Source organism: Gopherus evgoodei, chromosome 7 (genome assembly GCF_007399415.2).
Source record: "Gopherus evgoodei ecotype Sinaloan lineage chromosome 7, rGopEvg1_v1.p, whole genome shotgun sequence".
NCBI classification, from domain to species: Eukaryota; Metazoa; Chordata; order Testudines; family Testudinidae; genus Gopherus; species Gopherus evgoodei.
The window spans coordinates 93481979-93496398 of NC_044328.1; the positions used below are offsets into that span (position 1 = coordinate 93481979).

The 14420-nt window shown below is 40.3% G+C and overlaps 1 protein-coding gene across 4 annotated transcripts in view; it reads left to right on the plus strand.

The window, feature by feature from the left end:
* The window catches only part of LOC115654735 (pre-mRNA-splicing factor ISY1 homolog), a 29228-nt gene extending 17103 nt beyond the window's left edge, over positions 1-12125 (plus strand). For all 4 annotated transcript variants that reach the window (XM_030569454.1, XM_030569455.1, XM_030569453.1 and 1 more), the window contains 5 exons: positions 575-692; positions 2359-2481; positions 6777-6886; positions 8819-8905; positions 11189-12125. In XM_030569454.1, coding sequence (XP_030425314.1) covers positions 575-692; positions 2359-2481; positions 6777-6886; positions 8819-8905; positions 11189-11296 — 546 coding nt within the window. In that variant the 3' untranslated portion in view covers positions 11297-12125. The remainder of the gene's footprint in view (positions 1-574; positions 693-2358; positions 2482-6776; positions 6887-8818; positions 8906-11188) is intronic.
* The last annotated feature ends 2295 nt before the right edge of the window (positions 12126-14420 follow it).

The window sequence follows — 14420 nt, forward strand, 5'->3', positions numbered from 1 at the left end:
TGTAATAAAAAATAGAGTGAGCATGGTACACTTTGTTTTCTGTGTTGTAAGTGAAATCAATATATTTGGAAATGTAGAAAACATCCAAAAATATTTAAATAAATGATATTCTATTATGGTTTAACAGTGCAGTTAATCACAATTTTTTTAGTTGCTTGACAGTCCTAGTAATTTGTGCTGATTTATCAAGCCCGTCTATTAAAAGTTGGACTAGTAAGGATCACATGGGGAGCCAGATAGTAAACTTCTGTGTATGGCATTTTAATCCCATCTTGTTCTTCTACTGTAAAATCCAGCGTGTGGGGTGACAAGGTGGGTCTGCTGTGGGTCAGAGTACTCCATGCTTTGCATAGTCCTAATTGCTTGGCACTCTGTAAAAGAGAGGACATATTTTCTCTTTTGAAAAATAAAAAGATTGTCTGGGTGGGCTGCTACTCCTGAATCATCTGACATAGATAAGAGAGCATTTTTTTAGCCTAGTAAACCAGAGCATGGGTAGTGCTAATTAACATGGGGAAAGAAAAATGACCATGGACAAGAGCAATGATATTTTTTATCTATTTTATTTTTAAAGAGAGTTGGTCCTAAAATGCTAGATCATGAAGGAAAGGAAGTTCCAGGAAACAGGGGTTACAAATATTTTGGAGCTGCTAAAGATTTACCGGGTGTCAGAGAGCTCTTTGAAAAGGAACGTAAGTAACTTTAGCTACTTTTCAGAATTATTCGTTATTTCTGTATTGATGGGTGACTATCACAGATATGAAGTTTCCCCTTCTTCAGAATTGTGACTTTTTCAGCCAGGATAACATCAGAGTAATTTCTCTAGCATCTCCCCTGTCATACAAAATGTGTCATCGGAAATGTAGGGTGAATCCTAGGGAAGGAGGTGGGGAAAAGAATCTCTTTATGTAGGTGTCAGTCTAGTCAAACATTTACCACAGTATAACTAAGTCGTCATCCATTAAAAGCTCTTTCCTTGACTGAGAAGAAACCCATTTATTTGCATGCCTGTTCTTTCACAGCCATGATTATCTTTGATTGTAATTAGATAAAATTGTTTTTCTGCACTCCCAAAGCTCAAATATTTTATATTAATTCAGTGACTGTTTCAAACAAGGTCAGGATGATAAAAGGGGAAATTGTGTGTCTTCTCTTCCCTTCCTTGTTTTAAATTCATGCTCCGTGTCCTGTATTTAGTATGAAGTAGGGACCACACTACTTTTCTAAGAGAGGATGGCATGCCTGTAAGCCCATAAAGCTAACTATGGTTAAAACTATTTGATGCTGTCCTGTTAAAATGACTCTGTGTTCAGCCCTCCACTCCAAGTTTCATATTGACTAAATTGTCATGACAAGTTGCTTCCTGTATTCACTATAATGCTTAAGGAGGCTAACTAATTTTGTAGTCAAAGGAAAAGGTAAATATCCTATGGAAGAAGTTTTTTCTGTATTTGTATGAGTTAGGTTTAATCTATCTTGTGAACTAGATAAGCCATTGATCAGTAACAGTATAGCAGTCTATATATAGTTTAATGGTCTATCTAATCTTCTATCTCAGTCACTTTTTTTTTTTTTAAGAGGCAGGTGATCAATGGATATCTCTTGTAATGTGTGCCCAGTGGACCTATTGATCCTTTGGCTGGTCCTAACCAATCTTATTTAAAAATATTGCGTAATTTGGTCAAGAGGCATTTGGGCCTAAAAGCCCAAATGAAACCATTTAAAACTTTTTCTTCAGGAAGCCTTGCTCCAGAATCTCATTGGGTATGTCTACACTGCAATAAAACATCTACAGTTGGCCTGTCTCAGCTGACTTGAGCTCGTGGTGTTCAAGCTGCAGGGCTATAATGTAGAGTTTTGAGCTTGGGCTGAAGCCCAGGCTGTGGGATCCTACCCCATGCAGGGTCCTAGAGCATGCTGTCCAGCCTGAGTGTCGACACTGCGATTTTATAGCCCCACTGCTTGAGCCTGTGTGTCTTGAGTCAGCTGCAGTTGTTTCATTGCAGTGTAGACATAACCACAGAGGACCATGTGGGGATTTCCCTGTTCACTTTAGATATTCTTATCCACAGCTGAAGTAGAGTTTGTAGAATTCAAAGAAAAACTACTTTCTAGGAGCACTGGTTGGCAGCATGAAGCTGGCATCAGCCTAAAGAAAATTGCCAGAAAGTGGAAACTGATGAGAATGTGAGAGGTTAGGATGATGGTCAGAAAACAGTCCGAATGCAAATTAATCTGCTTTGCTAGACAAGTGGTATAGGGTTGATGTGATCCATGAGGGCAGGACCAGCTGTTAAGATTGGTAGAATTTCACTTTTTGGGGGGTGGTTGAAAGTGTGATGGTCACTTTTCCTTCAGCCCTCCCTCCTCCAAGGAAGACTCGAGCTGAGCTTATGAAGGCTATTGACGCAGAGTATTACGGCTACAGGGATGAAGATGATGGTGTCTTGGAGCCATTGGAACAGGAACATGAAAAGAAAGGTATGTGAGATCAAAAAGTCCTATATAAACAAGGTGCAGTTTCATTTAAGGCTGTTTCTGGTGTCCCCAGCTTGTTACATGTGACCATCTGCAAGTTACATGTTGCTAGAGCAGAACTGTTTTTTTTTTTCCTTTTCTTGTCCCTTTTACTCTTTAAAATGGTGCTTCACTGCATTTTCTTCTGGTTTGTAGGTCTTCATTGTGCATAGTTCTACCTACAGTGAGTAAGCAGTAGTCCTATCTTTGTGAGTTTTTTAACTTAGTGTACTGTAAAGCTCTTTGATAGGAATATTTTTGTTGTCTCATTTAACTACTATGCTTCCATTTAAAATAAAAGGATAGGCAAGGGAAGTGGGTATCTTCCTGTCACTCTTTCTGGATATCTCTTGCTGAAATCTCAGTGTAAAACTTTATTCAGCAACCTTTGACTTGGTTATATAAAGATCAAATTCAGGAAAACTAGCATATTTTCATTTAAAGAGGAGATGAAATCTCTCTCATTCCTCCATCTGCTTCAAAACAAAAGTATAAAGCTGCAAGGGCTAATTTTTGTTGGAAGCCAGCTGGTTTACACCTTTCCACTAAAGCCAGTGGGTGCTGGAGAGTCTGGATATCTAGGTACTATACCAGGCACTGCCACTATCACAGGCTTTAGGAACGTTAGCCTCTCTGTACCTCTGTTCCCTGTCTGTAAAATGAAGATACCAGTTTCCCTGCTTATGTGTAGCACTTTAAGATCTATACTAGCCCTGATTGCTAGTATTACTATGGTGGAGCATACGTGAATTCAATAAAACATCTTGCAAAAAAAAGTGCATTGGAATGTAACCTAAACTTAGCGTTTAGAAATGTGCATTGGGAAAACTGGTTAAGTTATTTATACAGCAAACCATTTAGGATCAATAAAGGAGTAGAAACAATTTGTATGATTTACCATCTGACTCCAGTTAGCCTAAGCATGCTCCAAACTGTTATGTTTGTAATCACAAGGATACAGGGGAAACCAATAATTTTAATTCATATAGTATGGAAGGAATGAGCCTAAAGCAAATTAGATGAGCCACAGAGGAAATAGCTGAGCTGCTGTAATTGATTATAAGGAGAAGCTCTGTAAATAGTTATGAAATACTGCCTTTCACCTGGTTTTTCCTCCCCAGTATGACATTAATATTTATAGGGAAAACATTAGGTTGACTTGAGTTAGCTCATCTGCATAGCAACCAGTAAAAGTCTCAGGTTCTACCTTCTTGAATTGAATACCTGTGTCATTCTAGTTGTAGATTTGATATTATTCCATTGACTTTGTCCCTTTCTGGTTTAGTTCAGTCTCTCTTGAATACATAGAGACAAATCTGCATTATATACTTCAGGTAGCTCAGTGGTTTGAGCTGCTAAACCCAGAGTTGTAAGTTCAATCCTTGAGGGGGATTTAGGGATCTGGGGCAAAAATCCGTCTGCGGATTGATCCCGCTTTGAGCAGGGGGTTGGACTAGATGATTTCCCGAGGTCCCTTCCAACCCTGATGTTCTGTTCTAGGTGAGTCAAATGATGATGATATCAGAGCCACAGGTTATGCACTCAACCTTTTTTCAAGTCCCTTATAACAGCCTTTTCTTTCATGACTTTCTCCCCCTTGTTTCTAACTTCAGGCTTGTTTTTCCTGCAGAGCCGTTTTTTTTGGCTAGCCAGTCTGTGACCTGATCTTAACATAAATGCTAATGTGATGTGTACTCATCAACTTGCATATGTTTTGCTGCAGCTAGAAGGAGCAAACATTCAGTTGTAACATGTTTCAGCAGACCCCATGTGTTGCACAGTACACAGCACCTGAATTCAGCTGCAAAGCCAGGTCCCCTTTCACTACCTGCAATTTCAGTAGCACAGGGATGCTGAAAGCTGTGCAGTAGGGAGAGGTATATAGGAAACCATGTTAAAAGAGCCTCTGAAGACTGCAGGCTGCTGCCTAGCTTCCTAGTTACCACAGGATCTAGTGCTAGTGCCTCAAATCAGAGTCTTGCTGCACACCTGGGGTCGGAGCATAATTTGGCGTCCTCCTGGATAGAATGTGGAGGGACAGAAGTAGGTAAGAATAGATGCAGCTGATATAAGGGAGAGGGTGATGATCTAGCAATGGTTGGAGTGGTGAGAGGAGCAGCATGCTGGGCGCACAAGGGAAGTGGGTAGAGGCAGCAGTAATGGCGTGGGACTGAGCTGCCATTGACCATGGAATAGAAGCATTTGGCAGGAATGAGATTGGATCCTTTGGGGAGGGAATAGTGGGAGAGCACAGTGGAAGGAGTGGGTCAGACTCTTGTAGGGATATGAGAGTAGCAACAGTTCGAGTGTTCTGGGATGGAGCTTAAAGTGGGGTGGAAGGTAGCAATAGGTGGGAACAGGGAGGGTCTGGGAGTTCAAATACATAGGAAGGAGTGAAGTATTAGAGTGAAAACAAGATCAGAGCATATAGGGGCTGCTGCAAACATTAAAAACGTATAGTGTTATGTCTTGGCATCATTGGTTAGACAGGAGTGGCAGTATACTAGATTCAAGTGACTGCCTAAGAAACTTTCTCCCCAAGTGACATTGTGCCGTTTGTAATAAATGGAGATGCTCAATCCCCTTGGTCTGAATGCGGGAGGAGGGAATTTAATTGGTTCATGTAAGGTGGAATTTGTTGGCCTCTGGAGCATGCAGTAAGGAGTATATGTTTTCTCTAGCTTCTTTTGATTGGGTGGAGGTTCAGGGTTATGGAGTCCCATGAAGAAGGTGGTTATTTTGGTGGGCAATTCATTGGAGTTTGGGAAAATAATATTTTGGATTTTTAACGTGTGTGTGTGTGTGTGTGTGTGTGTGTGTGTGTGTGTGTGTGTGTGTGTGTGTGTTTCAAAAGCTTGTGTAAGCTCCTAGAATTGTTGGGATGGGTGCTTCAGATATACTGGGAGAAAGAAAAATGTGATGGACTGCCCCAAAGTAGTAGCACGTGGCATCTTTATTTTTCTGTTTAAAAAATCTTAAAGGTCACCAGTTATGTGAGACATCATCCAGGCTCTTCTATGGTCTGATCATGTGAGATATAGAATTTAAAAGGTTATACACTACTTGAACTTTCCTAATTAGCAAGACCTTTCTTTTTCACTACTTACGCTATCACATAGCAGCACAACTATATGACTGTGGTCAGCTTTTCCTCCTGTAATTTTGTTTCTTTACATGAATAAAGAGGGGTAGTAATTCCCCACTTACTGTCAAAGATGAAAAATTGCTGCTTTTTGGGTATTGTAACTCTAACTGCATGATAAGAAAGCTTTAGCAAATCTCTATTGGCTTTTTAGAGACATTGCTGTCTTCTTTGCTAGGAGACTGACTAACCTTGAATGGTTGAGATGGGCTGTCATTGCATACGTTGGTAGTCCTTGCAGGATATTTGCAGGCTCATTTGAGATAAATGTGGTCCCTAACATGAAGGCTGCAATATCAGGTAAAGGCATGAAGAAAAGAGGAGTGAAGCAATGTTCACGCTACTTATAACTTGAAGTAGCACAGCTACTGTTATAGTTAAAGGTGTATTAGCATTTGCAGTACCCCAGGTATAGTAGCCCAACAGCAGTTATCCACACCATAAAGTCTACAACCAATTCGTTACCTTTAAAAAAAAAAAAAGGAAAAAAAAAGTAAACTTTATTTGGCATGGTTTATAAAATGGAGAAAATAAAAATGAGTCAAGGAGAACATGGTTTAACCATGTAATAATTATTCAAGTAAGAGAAATTTTGTATTTGACAGTCTTATGGTACAATAACTGCCATCAAGCAGCCTGTTTTCGTGTGCCTGCTTGCACTATAAATATAGCTATGGTATGGAATCCATTTAGAACAGTGTTCCCTGGATCTGGTTACGACATAGTTATAGTGTGGAGTTTGGGCCATTAACCACGTTCTGTAACCAGTCTAACAACTTGGTCACATCCAAGGTTTAGCCTGGTTACAGTGCAGTTCACACTAAGTGTGACTTTGTCTCCCTCTGGTGGACAACTACCTTTACTTGTTTTGGATCTTCCTCTGCCTTTGAACTAATGGACCTAATCCTTTTGCTTAATCAGCAGAAGCTCCTGCTTTTTAGATGTATGTCCCAGGTTCAATCCCTGTGGATCTAACCAGGAGCATTGTTACAAGTGCATGGTAAAAGTCTGTGTACAAGAGCTTAGAAGAATTAGCATCAGCTCTAGAACTGACTTTCATGTCTGACGTTGCCTTTAAACTTAGTTATGTAGTTTATTCTTTTATTTTTCCAACCAGTCATAGCAGAAGCAGTGGAAAAATGGAAAGTAGAGAGAGAGGCACGAGTTGCGGGAGGTGACAAGGAGGAGGAAGAGGAGGAAATAAACATCTATGCTGTCGATGATGAGGTACCCCAGTGAATAAGAGACCAAAGTCTTGATAGCAATTAGTGTTAGCCTGGATAGCATGAGTATCCTTTAGATGTCTTCAGCGTTAATTACTTGGAAGCAGAGTGACTGCTTTGTTCTGAAGAGAATTTTGCTACCTTCTGTATTCTCTGCATGAGTAGAGCCCTACCAAATTCATGGTCCATTTCAGTTAATTTCACTGTCACAGAATTTTAAAAATCATAATTTTTGATTATTTGACATTTCAGATGGTGTTATAATTGTAGGGTCCTGCCCCAAAAAGGAGTTGGGAATGGTAGTGTTGCAAGGTTATTGTAGGGGGGATGTGGTACTGCTGCCCTTACTTTTTCTCTGCTGCTGGCAGTGGCACAGCTTTCAGAGCTGGGCAGCTGGAGAGCCACTGCCAGCAGATGCACAGAAGTAAAGGTGGCACGATATTGTATTGCCACCCTTGCTTCTGCTCTGTTGCCTGCAAAGCTGGGCCCTAAGTCAGCAGCTGCCACTCTCTAGCCGCATAGCTCTGAAGGAAGCAGCACAGAAATAAGGGTGGCATGGTCTGATATTGCCACCCTTACTTCCGCAATGCTGCGGGCAGAGCACTGCCCTCAGAGCTGGGCACCTGACCAACAGCTGCCACTCTCCGGGTGCCCAGCTCTGAAGGCAGCGAAGAAGTAAGGGTGACAATACTACAGCCTGCCTAAAATAACCTTATGATCCCCTTGCAACTCCTTTTTGGGTTAGAACCTGCAATTTGAGAAACGTTCATCTCCCCCATGAAATCTATATAGTATGGGGTAAAAGCACCCAAGACCAGATTTCACAGTGCATTTTTCATGGCTGTGAATTGTTAAAGCCCCGTGCATGAGTGTTTGTGGTTGATACAAATTAACACTAGAATGGGGCGTTTGGTCTCACTCTAAGCATGACTTTGAATCAGAGTCAGCAGCCTGAGAAGGCTTTTTCCTGTGGTTGGAATGAAAACCAAGTAAAAAGACTGATTTTGCAGTTATTTGTGGGGGTATTGACGTAGATGGCATTTGAGACTCTGAATCTCTCAAAAGGTTTTACTTATCAGTACAGATACAACAGTGTGCAATATGTAGAATATTTAGTGTCTGTAGCTGAACTTAAGTTGTTTTGTGTACAGTAGAACTTCACTTATTCACACTTTGATGTACTACAAAACCATCCTCCAGCTTTGCTCTTCTAGTGTTAACTAGCAGGGGTACTACTGTGACATCACACTTCCTGCAGGGCAATGTGGGGAGTGCATGTCACTGCTAACCCTATCCCACACTTGCTGAGACCCTGAGATAGGGCTACTTCTGTCTCCTATTCCTGGGAGGTCAGCAGCATTGCAGAAGCATGTTCTCTGCTGGACCTGTCATAGGAACTAGTTTAGCTGACAAAGTTTGCCTTGCTGTTCCCCCACCACTTTGCTCTATCTATATCTATACTATCTCCTGTGGCTACATTGAGCCTAGCTGTGGGGAGTGAAGAGGGTGGTGGTGTCAGCTCTTGAGCAACCACTTGACAGAAAAATGGCATGGCTGTCTCTGTAAAAGCCCCGATCCCCTGCCTGAGTTAACTAGTTTGTCTACACTGCCCCGGCTGAGAAATGTGGGAAAAGTAAGAACGTGGCCCCACATCCATACATCAGCAGTACAAGGGATGGCATCTGGTACAGAGGAAAGTAAGCAACTCTGTTTTAGGACTTCAAGTAGCAGGGTCAGGGTGGTGTGATACTTCCCTATTGCTGCGTGGAGTGCACCGTCTCCTGCAGCGGTCATGCCCCCAGCACTTTGTGGTTCGCAAGCCTCATTAATTTGCTTTGGGTTTACCTCCACCACTGCAGATCAGTGAGGTTTAGCTGTAGTGACCTGTTGATGGGAACTGCAAAATAAGTTTGTTTAAATGTCTTTAATTTTGTAGTCTGATGAGGAAAGCGCCAAAGAAAAAGAAAGTGAAGAAGGGCAGCAGAAATTTATTGCCCATGTTCCAGTGCCATCACAACAAGAGGTAAGAAATAATGGGGAGGCAAAGGCACGTGGGACATTCGCAGGCTATTACAGTGCAGGACCTAAACAATGGCAGGCATCCTACAGAAAGTGTTTCCTACTAGGGGGCAGATCTCCTGGGTTCTCACTGTGGAAATCACTTAAGTTCTTCACTTCCATTTATCCATCTTTGAAATGGGGATGTTTACCTTCCAGGAGTGTTATGAGACATAACATTTGTAGTTTCAAATGCTTTCATCTGAGAGTCTCAAACATTTTGTAAAGTAGTGTGCAAATAAGAATATACATTGTGACGGGTTACTCAAAAGATAGAAAGTTATTGGTAGCAAACCAGGCTAAGTTTTTGTGTTTGGAGTTTTAGCATCTAGATTTTTTCTTGTTAACTTTTAATGCCTCTATTTTTGATTGCTTTGTTTGTTTAGGGAATCAAGTGACCATTCTTAAAAATGGCCCTGGTTAGATGAGCCTGAAATCGGTCACTCTTTTTTTCTGTTTGCTTTTGAAACTGTTCTAGGGTACAACTTAGCTTAATTTTATCAATTTACCTGAAACAACTCTTGAGACTTCTCACCCAGTTTGTTTACCTAGCACTAGATGTGCCTCTGCCTCACACAGATACCCCATAATGCTTGGCACCGGAGCCGCAGAGGAAAGAGAAGACGACAGTAATATATCCATATGAAGTGGTTGATACATATAGTGTTAATCTATGCTAAAATGAGATGGCAAAATTATAGGGGAGAGAGATGCTGCAGACTGGATAGCAGTACTGTGGATTCAGTGAGCACAGCACTGTGAGGAACAGTCAGAACAGGGCATCTGATGCTGAACTACTATTGATGATGTAGGCAAGGGGAATTCTAGGGGGATTCCTGTTGTAAAGCAGAAAAGTTGTCTCTTGGGTAAATATATGCAAGTGTTAATGGACCAGACCCTTTTCCGTTGTCAGTGTTACTCACTGGAATATAATAATCTGTATCTAATGAGTGTGGATATAATTTATAATAGTGTTCAGCCTCTGGAATTGAACTTTTTAAAGGTCATGTACTAGATACAGTCTCATTCAGACAAATATGTAATTTTTTTTAATAGGAATAACATTTATTTTGCAGTGTACTGTGAATAAGAATTATGTGGATTTCAAAAGGAATGAGGAGTGTATTTTAATTTATCTTGTGATGTTTGTATAGAAATGCTGTTTTACATTAACTAAGCTTTGAACCTTTTATGATGTAAAGGTTCCTAAAAAGAGGCATGATCAATAACAAGGCCTTATCCTAAAGATATAAATCAGTGTAGCTGCAATTCTGCTTCTTATTTTGTACTCATTGTGGTCATATTTGACTTTCAGAGAGAACAATTGGGGGGGTGGGAAATAAATGACAACACTGATTGTAAAAATGAGTGGAGTTGCACCAATTGATTTATATCCTTAGGACAAATGTAGAACTTATTGATCATTTTCTCTTTGGCAATCTTTTAAATAACATCCATATTTTTTACATGCAGCTGGAATTTCTGCACAAAACTTTTGAAATGCTAGAGTTTGGTTCAGACCAAAACCCAGGATCTGAATTTTCTCATGTGTTTGGAAGTTCAGATCCAGACTTCGTGGCTAAGGGCTGTCTCTTTTAAAAAATAAATAAATAAATAAAAAATTGTTGCATGTGTTTGAGCATAGATACAGAGTTCAAGTGAGGATGTTTAATCCTGTAATTGTGTCGGGAACATAGTGGCGATTTTATTAAGACTGCAGCATAGGCAGGCAGATTTCTTTGATTAAAAAAACAGCAAACCAGTCTTGTTTTCTAGACTCTGAAATGAAGAGTAAACAGTACGAATTAATTAACCTACTGTGGTATGGATTTAGCCTACTTTTAGAACTGTCATCCAAATCTCATTGCAAAGCCTTGTAATGGGAAAATGGCTCACTTGAATTATTTTATCCAGTCGGAGTTCTGAGCAGATTGTCATATCCAATATAATGGAAAATGAGTCAGTCCAGAGAAGGTTTTTAAATACTAATGTGCAGTAGCAAAGCTGTAAAGTCATCAGTATCTTCCATTCCAATGATAGCCTTTGCTGACCAACATTAGTTTTTAGCTGAACGTTGGAAGCAATATGAATACTATTGCTGCTTCTGTCCCTGTGTAGTACTGCTTTCTGATAAAAGGCCAACTTCTTCCAGCCTTCACAGACTGCTTTCTTTTTTGCCTGATCTAGAATCTCTGGGTTTTAGTGATTTGAATTGAAAGTTGAATTATTTTATGTTTTGTATTTACAGATTGAGGAAGCTCTTGTGCGGAGGAAGAAGATGGAGCTTCTCCAGAAGTATGCCAGTGAAACTCTCATGGCACAAAGTGAAGACGCGAAAAGGCTCCTAGGGTTGTAGTGTCTCACCACTTAGTGGCATGTTTATTTTTTATTTTTTACAATCCATCCTGACAGCAGTAATTTTGATCCCCTAAATATAGACTCATCAGCAACTGTGTTAGTCTTTGCTGATGCTAAGACTAAAAGGTGATGATCCTGCATATTTTCCTAAAACACTCCAATGTTTTAGGTAGACTACTCCATATAGGTTTGTCCTCTTATCTTTCTCCACCCTAAGGAATGTATTTGTTGTCCCTCAGTCTCAAAAAAGACCAACAAAAATAAGTTGGCCTCCTTCGTGTTTTCAGTACTATTTTTTTTTTCTAGCTTCCATTTATTTCCCCTACTTCCCTGTTTTCCCTTTCTCTAGTGGTCACTTCCATAGTGACCACTCTTGAATAGAAAAGCAAACCAAAGCATTTCCTTCTGAAACTAGAGGAGATGCCCTAGGAGTGACGTGGCTGGCAAATACTTTTCATTCCTCCACATTCTGACTATTAATTCTGCCATCCTGTGGTGACCTCTAGATGGAGGTCTGCTAATTCTAAACTATTAGGATAGCCTATAACCTCTTAGTTTGAGATGGAGTTTGAAGACTGTTTGTTTCCATGACTATTTTATAAATTTCAGAAAAATCACTAAAACTCTGAAGAAGTAAACTCTCATTTATCTGCCCAAGCAGTGCAGTTTTCTTGTAGTCTGTCTAAAGCTTTTTTCCTGTTGTTATTCATGACTGTTGCTGGATGGATTGCTAGAGTGCTGGATATTTCAGCAATTAGTGTAATTACTTTTTCACCTTTGTATTAAGTTACTCAGATCTTTTTAGTAAAGCATTTTATACAAACTAATTTTTTTCTATATTGTTTTCAGTCTGACTCAAAAATAATGTGTTTTCTTTACTATAAACACAGAAGGGAAGTTATAAGATCCCTTAGCCAGAGGGCTGTTAACTCTCTCATAACCAGCTGCTCTTGGCTGCTGTAGCACAAAAAGATGCAATCTCTGAGGTACCCAAGCTATGTAGTTTTAATAACCTGTGAACCCTGAATATCTTACAAAGTGTACAGGCATGAATGGAGACTAACTGGAAGTCACTCCTGTTCAGAGCATAGTCTATGAGAAATGTAGTGATCAACGAACAGACAGATTTTGTGCTAGCTAAAGTTCCCAGGCAGTCTTAAAATGTAGCCCCTGTGTATCACATTGCGATAATCCAGTCTGAAGATGGCAAAGGTATGGATTACCGTGATGAGGTCTGTATCTTGCCTAGTATAGATGTTTTAAAAAAATAAAAGCACTCAAGGCCACTACTGCTATTTCTGGACCTACACGAAGAGTAGAGAATCTGAGCAGAAGCAGAGAATCTGACAACACCTAAATTGGAAACTTGAGTAACAAATACATATCTCCCTCAATCAAAGGAGTTGATAACACTACCACAATTTCTTGAGTCTTTTCCCTAGCTAGTCTTCTTTGGGCAGAGTTTTTGCCATCTTGCCCTAATCTGAACTCTGATCTTGGTCAGCGACTGTGGCAAGGGCCATCAGCTGTTACCAAACAAATGTGAAGCTGGGTGTGACCTGCATATTGAAAGCCCCTCAGCCTGTACCACTTCACTAACTTTCCTTGCAGCATGTCGTGTTGAACAGGATGATTGTCAGAAACCTACTGTACTTGCTTAAGAGAACCCTTGGAACAGATGAGCAATTGCTCAATGCTGTCCTCTGGATCCTCTGAAAATGGAGCTCTTCAAACAGGGACTGCAGCTTTTCAACACCATCCTGTGCTCAGTGACCATAAAAGAAACATGAACACTTGAGGCTTTTTAATTTTGTGTATCTACTTCCACAAAAACCTACTGCCATGACCCAGTGCGATGTCTATGCTCTGGGGTAAAACTGCATTGAGTAGGGTCAGTGAAGCCTATAGTGACTTCAGATATTTTCAGAGTAGTGTTTGTTACATCATAACATGGTTTATGTAACGGGCTTCTAGGTGTTTCAGCAGGGGGGACGGATAGCTTAGTGATTTGAGCATTTGCCTGCTAAACCCAGGGTTCTGAGTTCAGTCCTTGAGGGGGCCACTTAGGGAAGTGGGGCAAAATCAGTACTTGGTCCTGCTAGTGAAGGCAGGGGGCTGGACTCAATGACCCTTCCAGTTCTATGGTATAGGTATATCTCCATATACTATTAGTATGACTCAACTACTTTATGAAAATTGCTGTATGCAATGACTTTTATCCCCGCACATTTGGAACTACAGTATGCTAATGTAAAATGAGAGCCAATAAGAGGTAGCAGGAAAAGATGGTTTTTCAAAAGAAATTTGAAAATGGGCCATGAGAAGTGCATACCAGCTGACGAAAAGGGTTGTTTCCACTTTGCAACTGAAGAAAGAGATCATTAATTTTAATGTGGAAAAACAGATATTGTATGCAATTATAGAATATAATTCTAGGTTGACTGTTGCATTAATATCTTGCCTAATTTGTCTGACTGTAGGCTCATGACCAAGATTTGACTCAACCAGTTTGTTTAGCAAGCTTGTTTAATTTAATTCCCCCTCTTTTCTCTGCAAGAACGTTGATGGGAAAGTCATGGTAATTGTTTGTAGAAGAGGGTTAATGAATGGGAAACATGAGCACCATAAATAATTGTGTTATAACATTCAGTGCTATAGCCCTTTCATTTCATTTAAAGTATTAACATCCCATTGAGCATAGCCATGAGATGGAGTGCTAAGACACACAATTTAGGAATCTTTGAAAAGCTGCAGATCTTCTGGAGGAATGAACCTCCTAAGTAGGTTTGTGTGGGGGACATTACAGAATGCAACCATTGCACATTGTTTGTTATGCCATATGAAGGATATAGCTACGTGCAGCTCTTAAGCAGTGGTTATCAACCCCTTCCATGCTGGGACTCATCTTCCATTTAGCAAAATGGGAAGGGCAGGGTGGTTGTGACCCTCCCCCGAAACCTGTTTGACTCCTGGGGAGTGGGTCATACAAACTTCAATTGCTATTCAGTTAATTTCTGGCCTACATTAATGTTTAAATATGCTTGAGCAGATAACTAAGAAAGGTATGATGCTTTCAGCTTTTGCTCATAACCTTTTTCTTTAAGTTTTTGTTGCTTTGCAGA